The following is a 16,076-nucleotide window of genomic DNA, read 5'->3' as shown; positions in this document are numbered from 1 at the left end:
TCTTGCTGAAATAAGTAGGGACGTCCCTGAATGGCAGCATGTGTTGCCTGGATATCCCTTTCAGCATTGATGGTGCCATCACAGATGTGTAAGTTGTCCATGCCATGGGCACTAACACACCCCCATACAATCACAGATGCTGGCTTTTGAACATTGTGCTGGTAACAATCTGGATGGTCTTTTTTCTCTTTTGTCCAGAGGACACGACGTCCATGATTTCCAAAAACAATTTGAAATGTGGACTCATCAGACCACAGCACACTTTTCCACTTTGTGTCTGTCTATTTTAAATGAGCTCAGGCCCAGAGAAGGCGGCAGTATTTCTGGATGTTGTTGATGTATGGCTTTCACTTTGCATGGTAGAGTTTTAAGTTGCACTTGTAGATGTAGCGAAGAACTGTGTTAACTGACAATGGTTTTCTGAAGTGTTCCTGAGCCCACGCGATAAGATCCTTTACACAATGATGGTGGTTTTTAATGCAGTGCCGCCTGAGGGATTGAAGTTTTCGGTCTTGGTTTTCGGTCTTGCTGCTTACGTGTTGAACATTCTCAAGATTCTATGAATCTTCTGATTATATTATGGACTGTAGATGATGGAATCCCTAAATTCCTTGCAAGTGAACATTGAGAAACATTCTTCTTAAACTGTTGGACACCTTTTTTCACGCAGTTGTTCACAAAGTAGCGATCCTTGCTCCATCTTTGGCTGAGCCTTTTGGGGATGCTTCTTTTATACTCAATCATGACACTCACAATTAGTGACCTCAGTTCCCAAGCGCTTATTGAGTGTTGTTAGAAGGAAAGGTGATGTAACACAATGGTAAACATACCACTGTCCCGGCTTTTTTGATATGTGTTGCAGGCATCCATTCCAAAATGAGCAAATATTTGCTCAAAAACAATAATGTTTATCAGTTTGAACATTAAATATCTTGTCTTTGTGGTGTATTCAACTGAATATAGGTTGAAGAGGATTTGCAAATCACTGTATTCTGTTTTTATTTACATTTCACACAACGTCCCAACTTCATTGGAATTGGGGTTGTACTAGTACTACGAGTACTATTAATAATAATAACAAGAGCAATCTGAGATTTCTGACGTCTGCTAAGGGTTGAGGGGGACTCAAAATAAAAGATATGTGATTCACATTGTGACCTGGACTTTATCTGGATCCAGATTCCACAACACAATATCATAACTGTATTCTGATCCAGAATGGTCCAACTGATCAAGATGTTGCAATCTCATATTTAATTCACAAGCTGAAACAAAATAATGTCATCATGATGTCATATCCGTGAAGTAGTTTTGATGTAATCCTTTAAAGTCTACAAAGTGAAATCCTGATCCAGAATCTGGATCTGGATCCAGCTCACCTCCAAAATTTAATGGAGTCTTCCACAGCCTAACACAAGTGTGTGGTGACAATTTCGAGAAAATCCATTAAGTAGTTTTGAGGTAATACTCAAAATCTTTAGTTTAGTGTACAAATTGAAATCGTGATCCAGAATCCGGACGCGGCTCACCACCAAAATGCAGTAGAGTCTTCCATGACCTAATATCTATCTGTGGTGCAAATTTGGAGAGAATCCGTGAAATAGTTTTGACCTAATACTTCAAAGACTATATAAAGTGAAATTTTGATCCAGAATCCGGATCTGGATCCCCTCCAAAATTTAATGGAGTCTTCCATGGCCTAATATCTATCTGTTGTGAAAATGTTGTCAAAATCCATGGAGTAGTTTTGACGTAATCCTGCTAACAGACAGACAAATAAATAAATGTCAATGATTTTATTACGTCCTTCACGGATGTAATAATGCATTTTCAGAGTAAAAACATGTTTAATACACAGACAGGGCAAATGATGACTCAAAGTTCACAAGAAGAAAAAAAACAGACTATACTTGAAATAAAAGTTCTTGGCAGCTCCTTCAGGACACTGATTTGTGTAGAGATGCAGGCTGACTGTAGATTTCAGCTGAAGCTGGGGGGTTTCTGCACTGCTCTCAAAAATGCTGGCCCCTTTGCCTGCTGGGTTATCATCAAAGAACAGCAGAAGCTGCTTGTACAAGAACCTAAATAAGAAAAAACAAGAGGCACTTCATTTGTCTATTGGCCCACCAAGTCATTGGCACACTAGCATTTTCATGAAACTATTCAGTGTGCAAATGTGCCCATGATTTAACACAGAAGCACATGTATACAGTATTTTCTGGAGTATAAGTTTTGTACTAGTTTGGGGGCCCCGCAACTTATACTTCGATGCGAACACAAAGCCAAGATGACCTGTTATTGGCTACAGCAGAATAAAGTGAAGGTCCTGGAGTGGCCAGCTTAGTCTCCTGACCTCAACATCATTGAGGCACTCTGGGGAGATATCAAGCGTGCAGTTAATGCTAGACAGCCCAGGACTTTACAGGAACTGGAGGCTTTTTGCCAAGGAGAATGGGCAGCTTTAACATCAGAGAAAATAAAGAGCCTCAACCAACAACTACCACAAAGACTCCAAGCTGTCCATTGATGTTAAGGGCCCTTTACACATAGTACGAATAAGTACGGACCAGGGCGAATCATAGTGAAACAGGTGGTATGAGCAAACCACGAAAACATCAAGCCGACGTAGGGAGGGACATGTGGTCGGGCAGATATGAAAGATCCCGCTGTGATGGTTTCGTGCATGTGCACGAGTGTGCACAAAACCGTCGCAGTGGGAACACAGTGCGAGCAGCTGGAGTGTGTGGAAGGACATCGCGCAGCTGCTGTGGCAAAAACTAAAACTAAAAAATACATTCTACCCGCGGGATTCGAACCTGCAATTTACAAAAGCTCTGATTAACAGACAGAAACTTTACCACTGCGCTACCGTCGCTGTCCTATAAAAGGTGCATAAAATGCCTGAAATCAACACGGAGATAAATGTATAAAAAAAAAAAAAAACAAAAAAAAAAACACACACCATAAAAAACAACGCATTTTATTGAATCCCTCTTATCGAGGATTTAATGGGTCCTTGGGCAAGGTCCTTAATTCCCTAGTTGCTCCCAGTGTGTAGTGAGTACCTTGTATGGCAGCACCCTCACATCGAGGTGAATGTAAGGCATTATTTGTAAAAGCGCTTTGAGCGTCTGATGCAGACAGAAAAGTGCTATATAAATGCAGTCCATTTATCTTGGGCAGGACAGTGGCTTATTGCTTGGCACTGTGGCCTCACAGTGAGAAGGTCATGGGTTCGATTCCCACCTGTGGCCTTTCTGTGTGGAGTTTGCCTATTCTCCCCATGTTTGCATGGGTTCTGTCCGGGTTCTCCGGTTTCCTCCCACATCCAAAGACACGCGGGTTAGGTGGATAAGAAACTTTAAATTGTCCGTAGGTGTGCGTGCGGGTGTGAATGTGTTTGTTTTTCTATATGCAGCCCTGCGACAAATTGGCGTCCTGTCCAGGGTGTACCCCACCTTGCGAGCTATGACTGCTGGGATAGGCTCCAGCCCCCCCGTGACCCTTAATTGGACTAAGCAGTTGAATATGAGTGTGAGTGAGTGAGTGTGCATGTGTACAGCAAGCAGACACACACATCACAGTGGACAGTTGCTAGATTATGTCCGTCCAAACACGGTACGTGTTCCCCAGCTGGGACATCCAGAACCAGAGATCTCAACAGCTGCGGCTGTCAGTTCAGCACACACACCAACGTGTCACTGTGTTTCTGTGTTATGTGATTATTTCTTTTTAGTTATTTGTTATGTAATTGTGTATATATGTAGTGTTGTACTTATTAATATACCACAACACACACGCGATTCACACACACGGTACATGTTGCGGGGGAGCCGACACTCTGGCATGCCACATGTGTATTGCTGTTTTGCAATGCCACACTCGTGGGAGCACTTAGCTAAATTTCACAGCCTGATTAAAAGTGATTGTCTGCTCAGTTTGGCCACACATTTTCTAAGTGTCCAGTGAGCGGTGTTAGATGTTTGTGTATCACCTGGAATTTGGCCGACACCTGCGTGAGATGGATCAAATGGGCTCTCACAGGGCACACTCTGTCTTTCAGCCGCTGATGTGCGCAAATAGTTGTAGAGACAAGTGTACAAAGCTTTGGAGGCAGCTCCAATTTTAGATGCACTGCATACGATTCCTGCTTCGTGTGCAATTCGGCCACATTCATACTATGTGTGAAGGGGCCCTAACAGGGGCAATACACATTATTAAGAACATTATTATTAAGAACGGGTATACAAACTTTTGATCAGGGTCATCTGGGTTGTTTCTGTTGTCATGATTTAAAAACACAAAACACAGTTGTTTGATAATGAATGGCTTCACACAACCACTAACCATGAGTGAAAAAAAGTTGTTGTGGTATCATTCATATTCTCTGAAAAATAACCCAAAATTTTTAAAAAAAAAATCTAAAATTCTGCCAGGGTATGTAAACTTATGAGCACAACTGCATTCATAAAGCAAACACTGCTTTAGCAATCAGGAGCTAAGAGCAAATTAATGTTTTTGGTAGATGTGCAAACCACAAGCAAACTGCTTCTTGAAGTCACTGAACAGACGATCATATGTGAGGTATACATGTAACGCAATGAAGCGTTTTAAAAAAGAATGTTTGAAAACTTTTATGTAATACATTTTTAAAAGTTAATAAACTCACCTACAACTTTCTTGATGTTCTTAAAAGAGCAAATAAGTCCAAATAAGGTTTCTTCCTTTTTTTGGGGGGGGGGGGTAGTCCCTCTTTTTTCATAAGAGTGGTACTCCAGTTTCAAAAAATTTTCTTAAGAACAAAGAATGTTTGTTTGTGACAGTAATTCAACTAAAAGGTGAGTTCAGATGAAATTAGCTCACTGTGGCATTTGGTGTGCGTTTCACCCTGCTGTGTGCTGTGGTGCACGGAACCCACGTTCATTTAATCAGTTGTTTCTTTCATTCCACAGGATGCTTTATTGTTTGACAAAGAAATGTATTTATATTTATTTGCTTGAAATGAACATGACGGCAAATTGTATTTTACCTCTGGAGCTCGGCATGAGGAAAGCTCAAAGTATGTAGTAACAGCATGAGGATTGCTCCCATAATGAACATTTCAAGTGTGACCCAACTGCTTCAAACCTTTCTGAATGTAATGGAGCCCCATTAGGAAGTTTTCACCTATTGCTTTTTTTTGTTTTAAAAAGGCAGTTTAATGTTGTGTCTTTCGTTTCCACTATAATGAAAATTCCTGGTCGTGAATCATGATATTTTTTTTTCAGTACGTACAATGCGCAGGGCCTCTCAAACTACCAAAAAAGAAAGAAAAAAAAAAAAGCAACATATTACAGAAAATACGGTATTGCTTCACATCATACTTTAGTTATGCAGAAAAGTTAAATAAACTTTTTATATGGCTCATCAATTAAACTTAGTCCTTAATACTGATTTAAATATTTTAGTTGTTAAAATTAATAATGTTATTGTTATTATAAGTAGTAGTAGTATGAAAAATGTATTCAAAAGTGAACCTTTAATCAAGGGGTGTTGTACAGAGCATGCCCCCCCCCCAACACCCTCTTTCCTTCTGGATTTGCCCCTGGTTTGCAGTCTCTGAGTAGAAACAACCAAGAATTTGTGTATTTATGTGGAAAGCGCGACCCGAGTGACAGGTAAAGAGGCTTTATGAACACATTTTACATCTTGCCATCCTCAGAAAGAGGTTTTAGCCATATTTTGGGAAAGTAAAAAAAGTGCTAGTGTTTGTTGTTAATGCGTAACAGGTCTGCAGCTGTGTTTTAGTTTGACCACAGCAAGGACACTCACAGATACACTCAGAGCAGACTTTGAAACAAAAGAAAAGTTCAAAAATGTGTGTAATACAACCCCTGGCAAAAATTATGGAATCACCGGCCTCAGAGGATGTTCATTCAGTTGTTTAATTTTGTAGTAAACAAGCAGATCACAGACTTGACACAAAACTAAAGTCATTTCAAATGGCAACTTTCTGGCTTTAAGAAACACTATAAGAAATCAGGAAAAAAAATTGTGGCAGTCAGTAACGGTTACTTTTTAGACCAAGCAGAGGGAAAAAAATATGGAATCACTCAATTCTGAGGAAACAAATTATGGAATCACCCTGTAAATTTTCATCCCCAAAACTAACACCTGCATCAAATCAGATCTGCTCGTTAGTCTGCATCTAAAAAGGAGTGATCACACCTTGGAGAGCTGTTGCACCAAATGGACTGACATGAATCATGGCTCCAACACGAGAGACGTCAATTGAAACAAAGGAGAGGATTATCAAACTCTTAAAAGAGAGTAAATCATCACGCAATGTTGCAAAAGATGTTGGTTGTTCACAGTCAGCTGTGTCTAAACTCTGGACCAAATACAAACAACATGGGAGGTTGTTAAAGGCAAACATACTGGTAGACCAAGGAAGACATCAAGCGTCAAGACAGAAAACTTAAAGCAATATGTCTCAAAAATTGAAAATGCACAACAAAACAAATGAGAAACGAATGGGAGGAAACTGGAGTCAACGTCTGTGACCGAACTGTAAGAAACCGCCTAAAGGAAATGGGATTTACATACAGAAAAGCTAAACGAAAGCCATCATTAACACCTGAACAGAAAAAAACAAGGTTACAAGGGGCTAAGGCAAAGCAATCGTGGACTGTGGATGACTGGATGAAAGTCATATTCAGTGATGAATCTCGAATCTGCATTGGGCAAGGTGATGATGCTGGAACTTTTGTTTGGTGCCGTTCCAATGAGATTTATAAAGATGACTACCTGAAGAGAACATGTAAATTTCCAGTCATTGATGATAAGGGGCTGCATGTCAGGTAAAGGCACTGGGGAGATGGCTGTCATTACATCATCAATAAATGCACAAGTTTATGTTGATATTTTGGACACTTTTCTTATCCCATCAATTGAAAGGATGTTTGGGGATGATGAAATCATTTTTCAAGATGATAATGCATCTTGCCATAGAGCAAAAACTGTGAAAACATTCCTTGCAAAAAGACACATAAGGTCAATGTCATGGCCTGCAAATAGTCCGGATCTTAATCCAATTGAAAATCTTTGGTGGAAGTTGAAGAAAATGGTCCATGACAAGGCTCCAACCTGCAAAGCTGATCTGGCAACAGCAATCAGAGAAAGTTGGAGCCAGATTGATGAAGAGTACTGTTTGTCACTCATTAAGTCCATGCCTCAGAGACTCTTTTGTTTTTCATGGTTCCATAATTTTTGCCTCAGAATTGAGTGATTCCATATTTTTTTTCCCTCTGCTTGGTCTAAAAAAGTAACCGTTACTGACTGCCACAAGTTTTTTTCCTGATTTCTTATAGTGTTTCTTAAAGCCAGAAAGTTGCCACTTGAAATGACTTTAGATTTGTGTCATGTCTGTGATCTGCTTTTTTTTACAAAATTTAACAACTGAATGAACATCCTCTGAGGCCGGGTGATTCCATAATTTTTGCCAGGGGTTGTACTCTGCTCTTTACTTGCTGTGTTGTCATCGCGTTGTGTGACTAATACACTCAAACACACAGCAGGCTGACCTACACATCCCACTTTCCCATATTGCAGTGTACAGAGACGACACAGTAGAACAGGCACAAACTTGCTACAACAGGAAAAAAAGACATTCTAAAAATCGATATCTGAACATTTTGAACGCAGCACGCATGTGTCCTGGGGATGTGGTAAGTTTTTTTTATCTTCTGTCCAGCCTTGATTTTGCATCAGGATGGTGTCAGTGCAAATCCTGCCTTTTGGCAGCCCAATTGACGGAAATCAGTCATAGCACCGGGGAACTTTAATCCCTGCATCGACTTCTGACTCTGGGTTATTCAAGCCCTCTGTGTGGATTGAGACTGTACCTCACAAGTGCCCGTCTGGCGATGACGATGGCATGGCAGTCATGGACCACGGTCCCATTGTAACAAAGCCAGTTGTTGCAGCTTGAATGGCCAGCTCCCAATGCCACCACCTGATACTGGTCATATCGACAACCCTCTGGATTAACCATTCCTAGAGAATAAATTGTAGGATTCATTATCCAATATTTCATTCTAATTCATGATTTAGTCATAACCGACTAAATTACACATTTCTAGAACATATTTTCTGGAGAATGTTTCTTTTTTCAAACTAGTTTGGGAGGTCCTGGTACTTATACTCCAGTGTGTCATGTGTTCACTATTATCATCATTAATAATAATATTTATATTGAATTTTGTCAGGAATCACAGCACTAAACAAACTTCAATAATAAAAGAATTGGTGCCAATAACAAAACTACACCACAATAAGGCACAAAAATCCTGAATCAATACAGAAAAAATTGTGCTACTTATACTCTGGTGTGAGTTCTATATGTTTCCCCCCCACTTCAAAAGGCTTTTTTGACAGATACAACTTATGCTCCAGAGTGATTTATACCCCAAAACAATATGGTGAGAGACATTAGCATTTTAAAACCCAGCACCCTTTAACTTGCATTACCAGTGTATTTGAATCGATATTTCTCAATGAAACTGTTGTGTGGGCCGCTGAAGAGGAGGTACTGCTGGCCCACCACCACCAGAGGGCGCCCTGCCTGGAGTGCGGGCTCCAGGCACCAGAGGGCGCTGCCGCCTTATGGGAGTAGCCTGGGTGACAGCTGTCACCCATCACCAGACACAGCTGTTCCACTCAGCACAGAGGTATATCAGGAGGACGGCGTCTCCACCTCAGTGCCGAGATATCGCCTAAGACTGAGGTAATATTCTCTGCATTTATATTCTGAACAACCAGCTAAACTTGTTAAACCTTTTCAGGACTGTTGACTACTGATAGCTTCATTGCTTGGATAAGTACTCACCTTCCTGCTGTACTTTGACAAGAGGTGGAGGCGGCTTCTCCCCTCTCCGTTACTGGGTGCGGTCGCATCCACACCTGTGTGTTGTTGCTCTCTCCCGCCAGCAGTACCGGATCCGACGAGCGGGAGGCAGTGGCCACCTGGGAATTCGGGACTTGGCGGTTCCAGTATTTCCAGGGTTCGGTGGCAGAGGAGATCTGGGTGGTTCCGGTTCGACTGAGACGGACGTCTCCTACCTTCGAGCCTGCCCACACGACACCAGCGGATTCGACCCCAAATTGTGATTGTTGTATTTATTGTGCTCGTTTCACAATAGTAAACCTTGTTATTTATCTTCTCCATTGTCCGTTCATTGCGCCCCCTGTTGTGAGTCCGTGTTCCTACACTTTCACAACAGGATATCTCGGCCAGCGTCATGGACCCCGAGGGGCGTCAACCGGCTGTTGAACGGCCAATGGAAGACCAAGGCGCGGCGGAGGCTTCGGGAGGGGTAATCGGTGAGTTGCAGCGGATCCTCACCGCTTTCACCTCTCGGATCGATTTAATGACCGAGCAGCACGTTCTCCTAAACCGCAGGGTGGAGGCTCTCGCCGCACAAGTGGAGGCGCGCCCTTCGGGCGCCGCTGCGGCTCTCCCTCCCGAGGACCCTGCGCGCGAAAGTGACGTTCCACTGGTCGTTCAACGGTCCCTTCCTCCGTCCCCAGAAGCATACATAAGCCCTCCAGAGCCGTACGGAGGCTGTGTGGAGACGTGCGTGGACTTTCTGATGCAGTGTTCGCTCGTCTTCGCACAGCGTCCCGTGATGTACGCGACTGATGCTAGCAAAGTAGCTTATGTGATAAATCTGCTTCGAGGGGAGGCACGCGCTTGGGCTACAGCGCTCTGGGAGCAGAACTCACGGCTCCTTCATACATACGATGGGTTTGTACGGGAGCTCAGAACGGTGTTCGATCATCCCAACAGAGGAGAGTCCGCTTCAACCGCACTACTGTCAATAAGACAGGGGCGTCGGAGCGCAGCTGCCTATGCAGTCGCCTTCCGCATCGCGGCGGCGAGATCCGGCTGGAATAGCACTGCCCTCCGCGCTGCCTTTGTAAACGGACTGTCACTGGTCCTAAAAGAGCACCTGGTGGCTAAGGACGAACCGCGGGATTTAGATGGGCTCATCGATCTAGTCATACGACTCGACAACCGGTTAGAAGAACGCCGTCGGGAACGAGGCGAAGGGCGTGGCCAGGCACGCGTCGTTCCTCTCCCTTCCGGGTCCGATCGAGCTCCGCCCTCCCCACGCTCCTCTGTTCCTGCGCTCCGTGCGCCTATGGCTCCCCCTGCTGACGAAGCTATGGACACGAGCAGGGCAACATTTAGGGCACCTGGAGCACAAAGGAGGCGGGCCCACGGAGCTTGTTATGTTTGTGGCTCGAGTGAGCATCTCGCAAACGACTGCCCCGAGCGGTTAAACTCCAACGCCCGCCCCTAGAGACTGGGCCAGGGGTGGGCCAAAATATTCACGTGGGACACACCCACATTGCTACACGACTCCCAGTCACGATCCTGTTTGAGGATTCAACCCTGAAGGCCCCAGCACTGGTGGACACGGGCTCTGAGGGGAATCTGCTTGACAGTAGATGGGCCAGGGAGATAGGGCTCCCTCTGGTGGCTCTTACCTCGCCTGTGCAGGTTCGGGCGCTAGATGGCTCCCTACTCCCACCAATCACACATAAGACACCTCCAGTAACTCTGGTGGTGTCAGGTAACCACCGGGAGGTGATCGAGTTCTTTGTGACTCAGGCCACCTCCCGTGTGGTTTTGGGGTTTCCATGGATGCTAAAGCACAATCCCCGGATCGATTGGCCGTCCGGGGTAGTGGTTCAGTGGAGCAAAACCTGCCATCGGGAGTGTCTAGGTTCCTCGGTTCCTCCCGGCTCCCAAGCTAAGGAGGAGGTCCGAGTCCCGCCCAATCTGAAGGCGGTGCCGGCGGAGTACCATGACCTCGCTGACGTGTTCAGCAAGGATCTGGCTCTCACGCTTCCTCCCCACCGCCCGTATGATTGTGCCATTGATTTGGTTCCAGGCAGTGAGTTTCCGTCCAGTAGGCTGTACAACCTCTCACGGCCGGAGCGTGAATCAATGGAGACCTACATCCGGGACTCATTAGCTGCCGGGTTGATCCGGAATTCCACCTCTCCGATGGGTGCTGGTTTCTTTTTTGTGGGTAAAAAGGATGGCGGGCTTCGTCCATGCATTGATTATAGGGGGTTGAACGAAATCACGGTTCGCAATCGATACCCGTTGCCCCTGTTGGATTCGGTGTTCACCCCCTTGCATGGAGCCAATATCTTCACCAAACTTGATCTTAGGAATGCGTATCATTTGGTTCGGATCCGGAAGGGAGACGAATGGAAGACAGCATTTAACACCCCGTTGGGCCATTTTGAGTACCTGGTCATGCCGTTCGGTCTCACTAATGCTCCCGCGACCTTCCAAGCGTTGGTAAACGATGTCCTGCGGGACTTCCTGCACCGGTTCGTCTTCGTGTATCTGGACGATATACTCATCTTTTCCCCGGATCCTGAGACTCATGTCCGGCATGTCCGTCAGGTTCTGCAGCGGTTGTTGGAGAACCGCCTGTTTGTGAAGGGCGAGAAGTGTGAATTCCACCGCACTTCTTTGTCCTTCCTGGGGTTTATAATCTCCTCTAACTCCGTCGCCCCTGATCCGGCCAAGGTTGCGGCGGTGAGAGATTGGCCCCAACCTACAAGCCGTAGGAAGCTGCAACAGTTCCTCGGTTTTGCTAATTTCTACAGGAGGTTCATTAAGGGCTATAGTCAGGTAGTTAGCCCCCTGACAGCCCTGACCTCACCAAAAGTCCCCTTCACCTGGTCGGATCGGTGCGAAGCCGCGTTCAAGGAGTTGAAACGGCGCTTCTCGTCTGCACCAGTTCTGGTGCAGCCCGATCCTAGCCGCCAGTTAGTGGTGGAAGTGGATGCCTCGGACTCAGGGATAGGAGCGGTGCTCTCCCAGAGCGGGAAGACCGATAAGGTCCTTCACCCGTGTGCCTATTTTTCTCGCAGGTTGACCCCCGCTGAACGGAACTATGACGTCGGCAATCGGGAACTCCTTGCTGTGAAAGAGGCCCTCGAAGAGTGGAGACATCTGTTGGAGGGAACAGCCGTGCCATTCACGGTTTTCACTGACCATCGGAACCTGGAGTATATCAGGACCGCCAAGCGGCTGAACCCCAGGCAAGCCCGCTGGTCACTGTTCTTTGGCCGTTTTGACTTCCGGATTACCTACCGTCCCGGGACCAAGAATCAGAGGTCGGATGCATTGTCCCGGGGTGCACGAAGACGAAGTCAAAACGGAACCGTCGGATCCCCCGGATCCCATCATCCCGGATGTCCGCTATCGTGGCCGCCCTCAACTGGGACGTGGAGACGACGTCCGGGAGGCCCTGACCCGTGTCCCGGACCCCGGAAACGGACCAAAGAACAGACTATACGTCCCACCAGAGGCTAGGGCTGCAGTCCTGGACTTCTGTCACGGTTCTAAGCTCTCCTGTCACCCAGGGGTGCGAAGGACCGTGACAGTCGTCCGGCAACGCTTCTGGTGGGCATCCCTGGAGGCCGACGTCCGGGACTACGTCCAGGCCTGTACCACCTGCGCCAGGGGCAAGGCCGACCACAGAAAGACCTCAGGGCAGCTACAGCCACTGCCCGTGCCTCATCGCCCCTGGTCCCACATCGGTCTGGACTTCGTCACGGTGTCTCCCGCCGTCCCAGGGAAACACCGTCGTCTTCACGATAGTGGACCGTTTCTCCAAGGCGGCCCACTTCGTGGCCCTCCCGAAGCTCCCAACGGCCCAGGAGACAGCGGACCTCCTGGTCCACCACGTCGTCCGTCTGCATGGCATACCATCAGACATCGTCTCCGATCGCGGCCCCCAGTTCACCTCACACGTCTGGAGGAGCTTCTGCCGGGAACTGGGGGCCACGGTCAGCCTCTCGTCTGGGTACCACCCCCAGACCAACGGGCAGGCAGAGCGGGCGAATCAGGAACTGGAGCAGACACTTCGCTGTGTGACAGCCGCGCACCCGACGGCCTGGAGTACCCACCTGGCCTGGATCGAGTACGCCCACAACAGCCAAGTGTCATCAGCCACCGGCCTCTCCCCATTTGAGGTGTGCTTGGGGTATCAGCCCCCCTTGTTTCTGGTGGTTGAGGGAGAGGTCGGTGTGCCCTCGGTCCAGGCCCACCTACGGAAGTGCCGTCGGGTGTGGCGTGCCGCCCGCTCTGCCTTGTTGCAGGCCCGGACGAGGGCGAAGAAACATGCAGACCGGCGGCGAGCCCCGGCCCCCAAGTATCGTCCTGGGCAGGAGGTCTGGTTGTCCACCAAGGACATTCCTCTACAGGTTGACTCACCGAAACTCCAAGAACGGTACATCGGACCGTATAAGATCCTCAAGGTCATCAACCCCGCCGCAGTGAGGCTCCAGCTTCCGGCCTCACTGCGGATCCATCCAGTTTTTCATGTTTCCCGGATCAAGCCCCTTCACACCTCACCCCTCTGCACCCCGGGTCCGGCGCCGCCTCCTGCCCGGATCATCGACGGAGCACCGGCTTGGACAGTCCGCCGGCTCCTTGATGTCCGTCGGATGGGCCGGGGTTTTCAGTATCTGGTGGACTGGGAGGGGTACGGACCCGAGGAGCGCTCCTGGGTGAAGAAGGGTTTCATCCTGGACCCGGCCCTCCTGGCCGACTTCTACCGTCGCCATCCGGACAAGCCCGGTCGTGCGCCAGGAGGCGCCCCGTTGAGGGGGGGGTCCTGTTGTGTGGGCCGACTGAAGAGGAGGTACTGCTGGCCCACCACCACCAGAGGGCGCCCTGCCTGGAGTGCGGGCTCCAGGCACCAGAGGGCGCTGCCCCGCCTTATGGGAGTAGCCTGGATGACAGCTGTCACCCATCACCAGACACAGCTGTTCCACTCAGCACAGAGGTATATCAGGAGGACGGCGTCTCCACCTCAGTGCCGAGATATCGCCTAGACTGAGGTAATATTCTCTGCATTTATATTCTGAACAACCAGCTAAACTTGTTAAACCTTTTCAGGACTGTTGACTACTGATAGCTTCATTGCTTGGATAAGTACTCACCTTCCTGCTGTACTTTGACAGAGGTGGAGGCGGCTTCTCCCCTCTCCGTTACTGGGTGCGGTCGCATCCACACCTGTGTGTTGTTGCTCCTCTCCTCCCGCCAGCAGTACCGGATCCGACGAGCGGAGGCAGTGCCACCTGGGAATTCGGGACTTGGCGGTTCCAGTATTTCCAGGGTTCGGTGGCAGAGGAGATCTGGGTGGTTCCGGTTCGACTGAGACGGACGTCTCCTACCTTCGAGCCTGCCCACACGACCACCAGCGGATTCGACCCCAAATTGGTGATTGTTGTATTTATTGTGCTTGTTTCACAATAGTAAACCTTGTTATTTATCTTCTCCATTGTCCGTTCATTGCGCCCCCTGTTGTGGGTCCGTGTTCCTACACTTTCACAACAGAAACAGCAATATATGGACATCTACAAAAAGCTTGACTTCTCCAGAACAAAATGAGCACAATGACTTTTGACCCTGCAATCCCAATATAAATCCAATGAAATTACAAGACAGCCTTCAGGCTAAAAAAAAAAAAAAAAAATCAGGCTAAATTGACTCCGTTTGTTGGACAACTTTAAATATAAAATTCATCCAACCATCCACTGCATTTTAAAAGCAAACTAGCAGTGGATTTGATGGGTTGTGTGCCTTATCAGGTTTTGTTTAACCATGGTAACAGGTTCACTTTCCTGTGTGCAAAAATATGAAATAATGGAATCTTCCTTGGAAGAAATAGCTGCGTAAAATGGAAATAAAGTGCAGCTGAAGACATTTTCGAAAAGCAGTGAATCGAAACATTTGCTCAGAAATCATCATGTGCTGTTTCTGGACATATCTGAGATTATGGGTGAATAAAATGTTGTGCTGTACTTGTTCTTATTTTGCTCCAAGGTAAGCCTCTCGACAGGGATTCATATGTTGCTATTATGTTGAGAAATAGCAATTAGAAAATATCATGAGTCCTGTTTCGACGGTGCTGGGCCCGCCAATGGGCCACTCCTGTTTGTATGGGTTAAATCAAGTCCTGTTGACCTGCACGACTCTACACTGTTTAATCTGCCTTTTCAATAATAAATGCTAGTGGCAGAACTGTAGTTTATGAATTTCCAAAGCATTCACTTTGAAAGGTACAATCTTCATGAAGGTAGTTATAAAATATTTGTGTAAGAATTTTTATAAATAAACAACACCAAAAAACAAAAAAATATTTCTTCCTAGTCCTTACCTCTTATCAAGACAAATGCTGCCATGTTGTTCTTACAGCCTTGGAAATTAGGACACATCTTCAGCAAGTTGTCAAACTTGTCACTACTAACTGCCACCATGTAATTTTTGTGCCAGTCAGTTTTCCATGCTAGAAAAGTAAAAAAATAAAATAAACAAATCAAAACAACAATACAGTCTGTTAAGTGCAGAGAATATGCTTGCCCCGAACATCCACCAAGCTCTAAATGTAGTAAGTTATACTACTGTATGCTGTCCTGTTTATAATGGAAACCTGACAAAAGCTGTGCCACTGACTACTGTGGCTGTGATGAGGGAGACTGCCACACAATATGCACGCAAGCTTTACTGTTGCTGTCCAAGTTAACTTTAGGGCTTCCACTGTAACAGTGACAACCACATAAACCAAGCCAGAGCAGTTAATTATAGTATCTGAATACGAGCATTTCAGGAAAACCTCTTCAAAGGTGTACAAAGATTTTTTTTCTTTTATTTTTTTTATTATAATATTTTTGTTGTTTTAGGAAAAGAGCAACATTGTACGAGTGTATGAGCAAATTTGTATGATACGATATCCACCCATGGGCCAATCTACAGTTATCTCTGCAGTTATCCTGCATAGAAAGATATTAATAAGGTATCAGATAGATATAAATTAAATATGAGATACAGACATCAATCTGAAAAATATTAGATATAAGTACAGTAGTGTTCAGAATAATAGTAGTGCTATGTGACTAAAAAGATTAATCCAGGTTTTGAGTATATTTCTTATTGTTACATGGGAAACAAGGTACCAGTAGATTCAGTAGATTCTCACAAATCCAACAAGACCAAGCAT

The 16,076-nt window shown here is 46.3% G+C and overlaps 1 protein-coding gene across 1 annotated transcript in view; it reads right to left on the bottom strand.

The window, feature by feature from the left end:
* adad2 (adenosine deaminase domain containing 2) overlaps positions 1 to 16,076 on the bottom strand; it is a 44,628-nt gene that overhangs the window by 18,218 nt on the left and 10,334 nt on the right. The window contains exons 3-5 of the mRNA XM_034178068.1: positions 15,237 to 15,365; positions 7,884 to 8,034; positions 1,911 to 2,081 (exon numbers count right to left, since the gene is read on the bottom strand). Of these exons, the coding sequence (XP_034033959.1) occupies positions 1,911 to 2,081; positions 7,884 to 8,034; positions 15,237 to 15,365 (451 nt within the window). The remainder of the gene's footprint in view (positions 1 to 1,910; positions 2,082 to 7,883; positions 8,035 to 15,236; positions 15,366 to 16,076) is intronic.

The sequence above is a fragment of the Thalassophryne amazonica genome, chromosome 9 (assembly GCF_902500255.1).
Source record: "Thalassophryne amazonica chromosome 9, fThaAma1.1, whole genome shotgun sequence".
NCBI lineage: Eukaryota > Metazoa > Chordata > Actinopteri > Batrachoidiformes > Batrachoididae > Thalassophryne > Thalassophryne amazonica.
The sequence above is the reverse complement of the archived record's forward strand: the minus strand, read 5'-3'. Positions and strand labels throughout refer to the sequence as shown.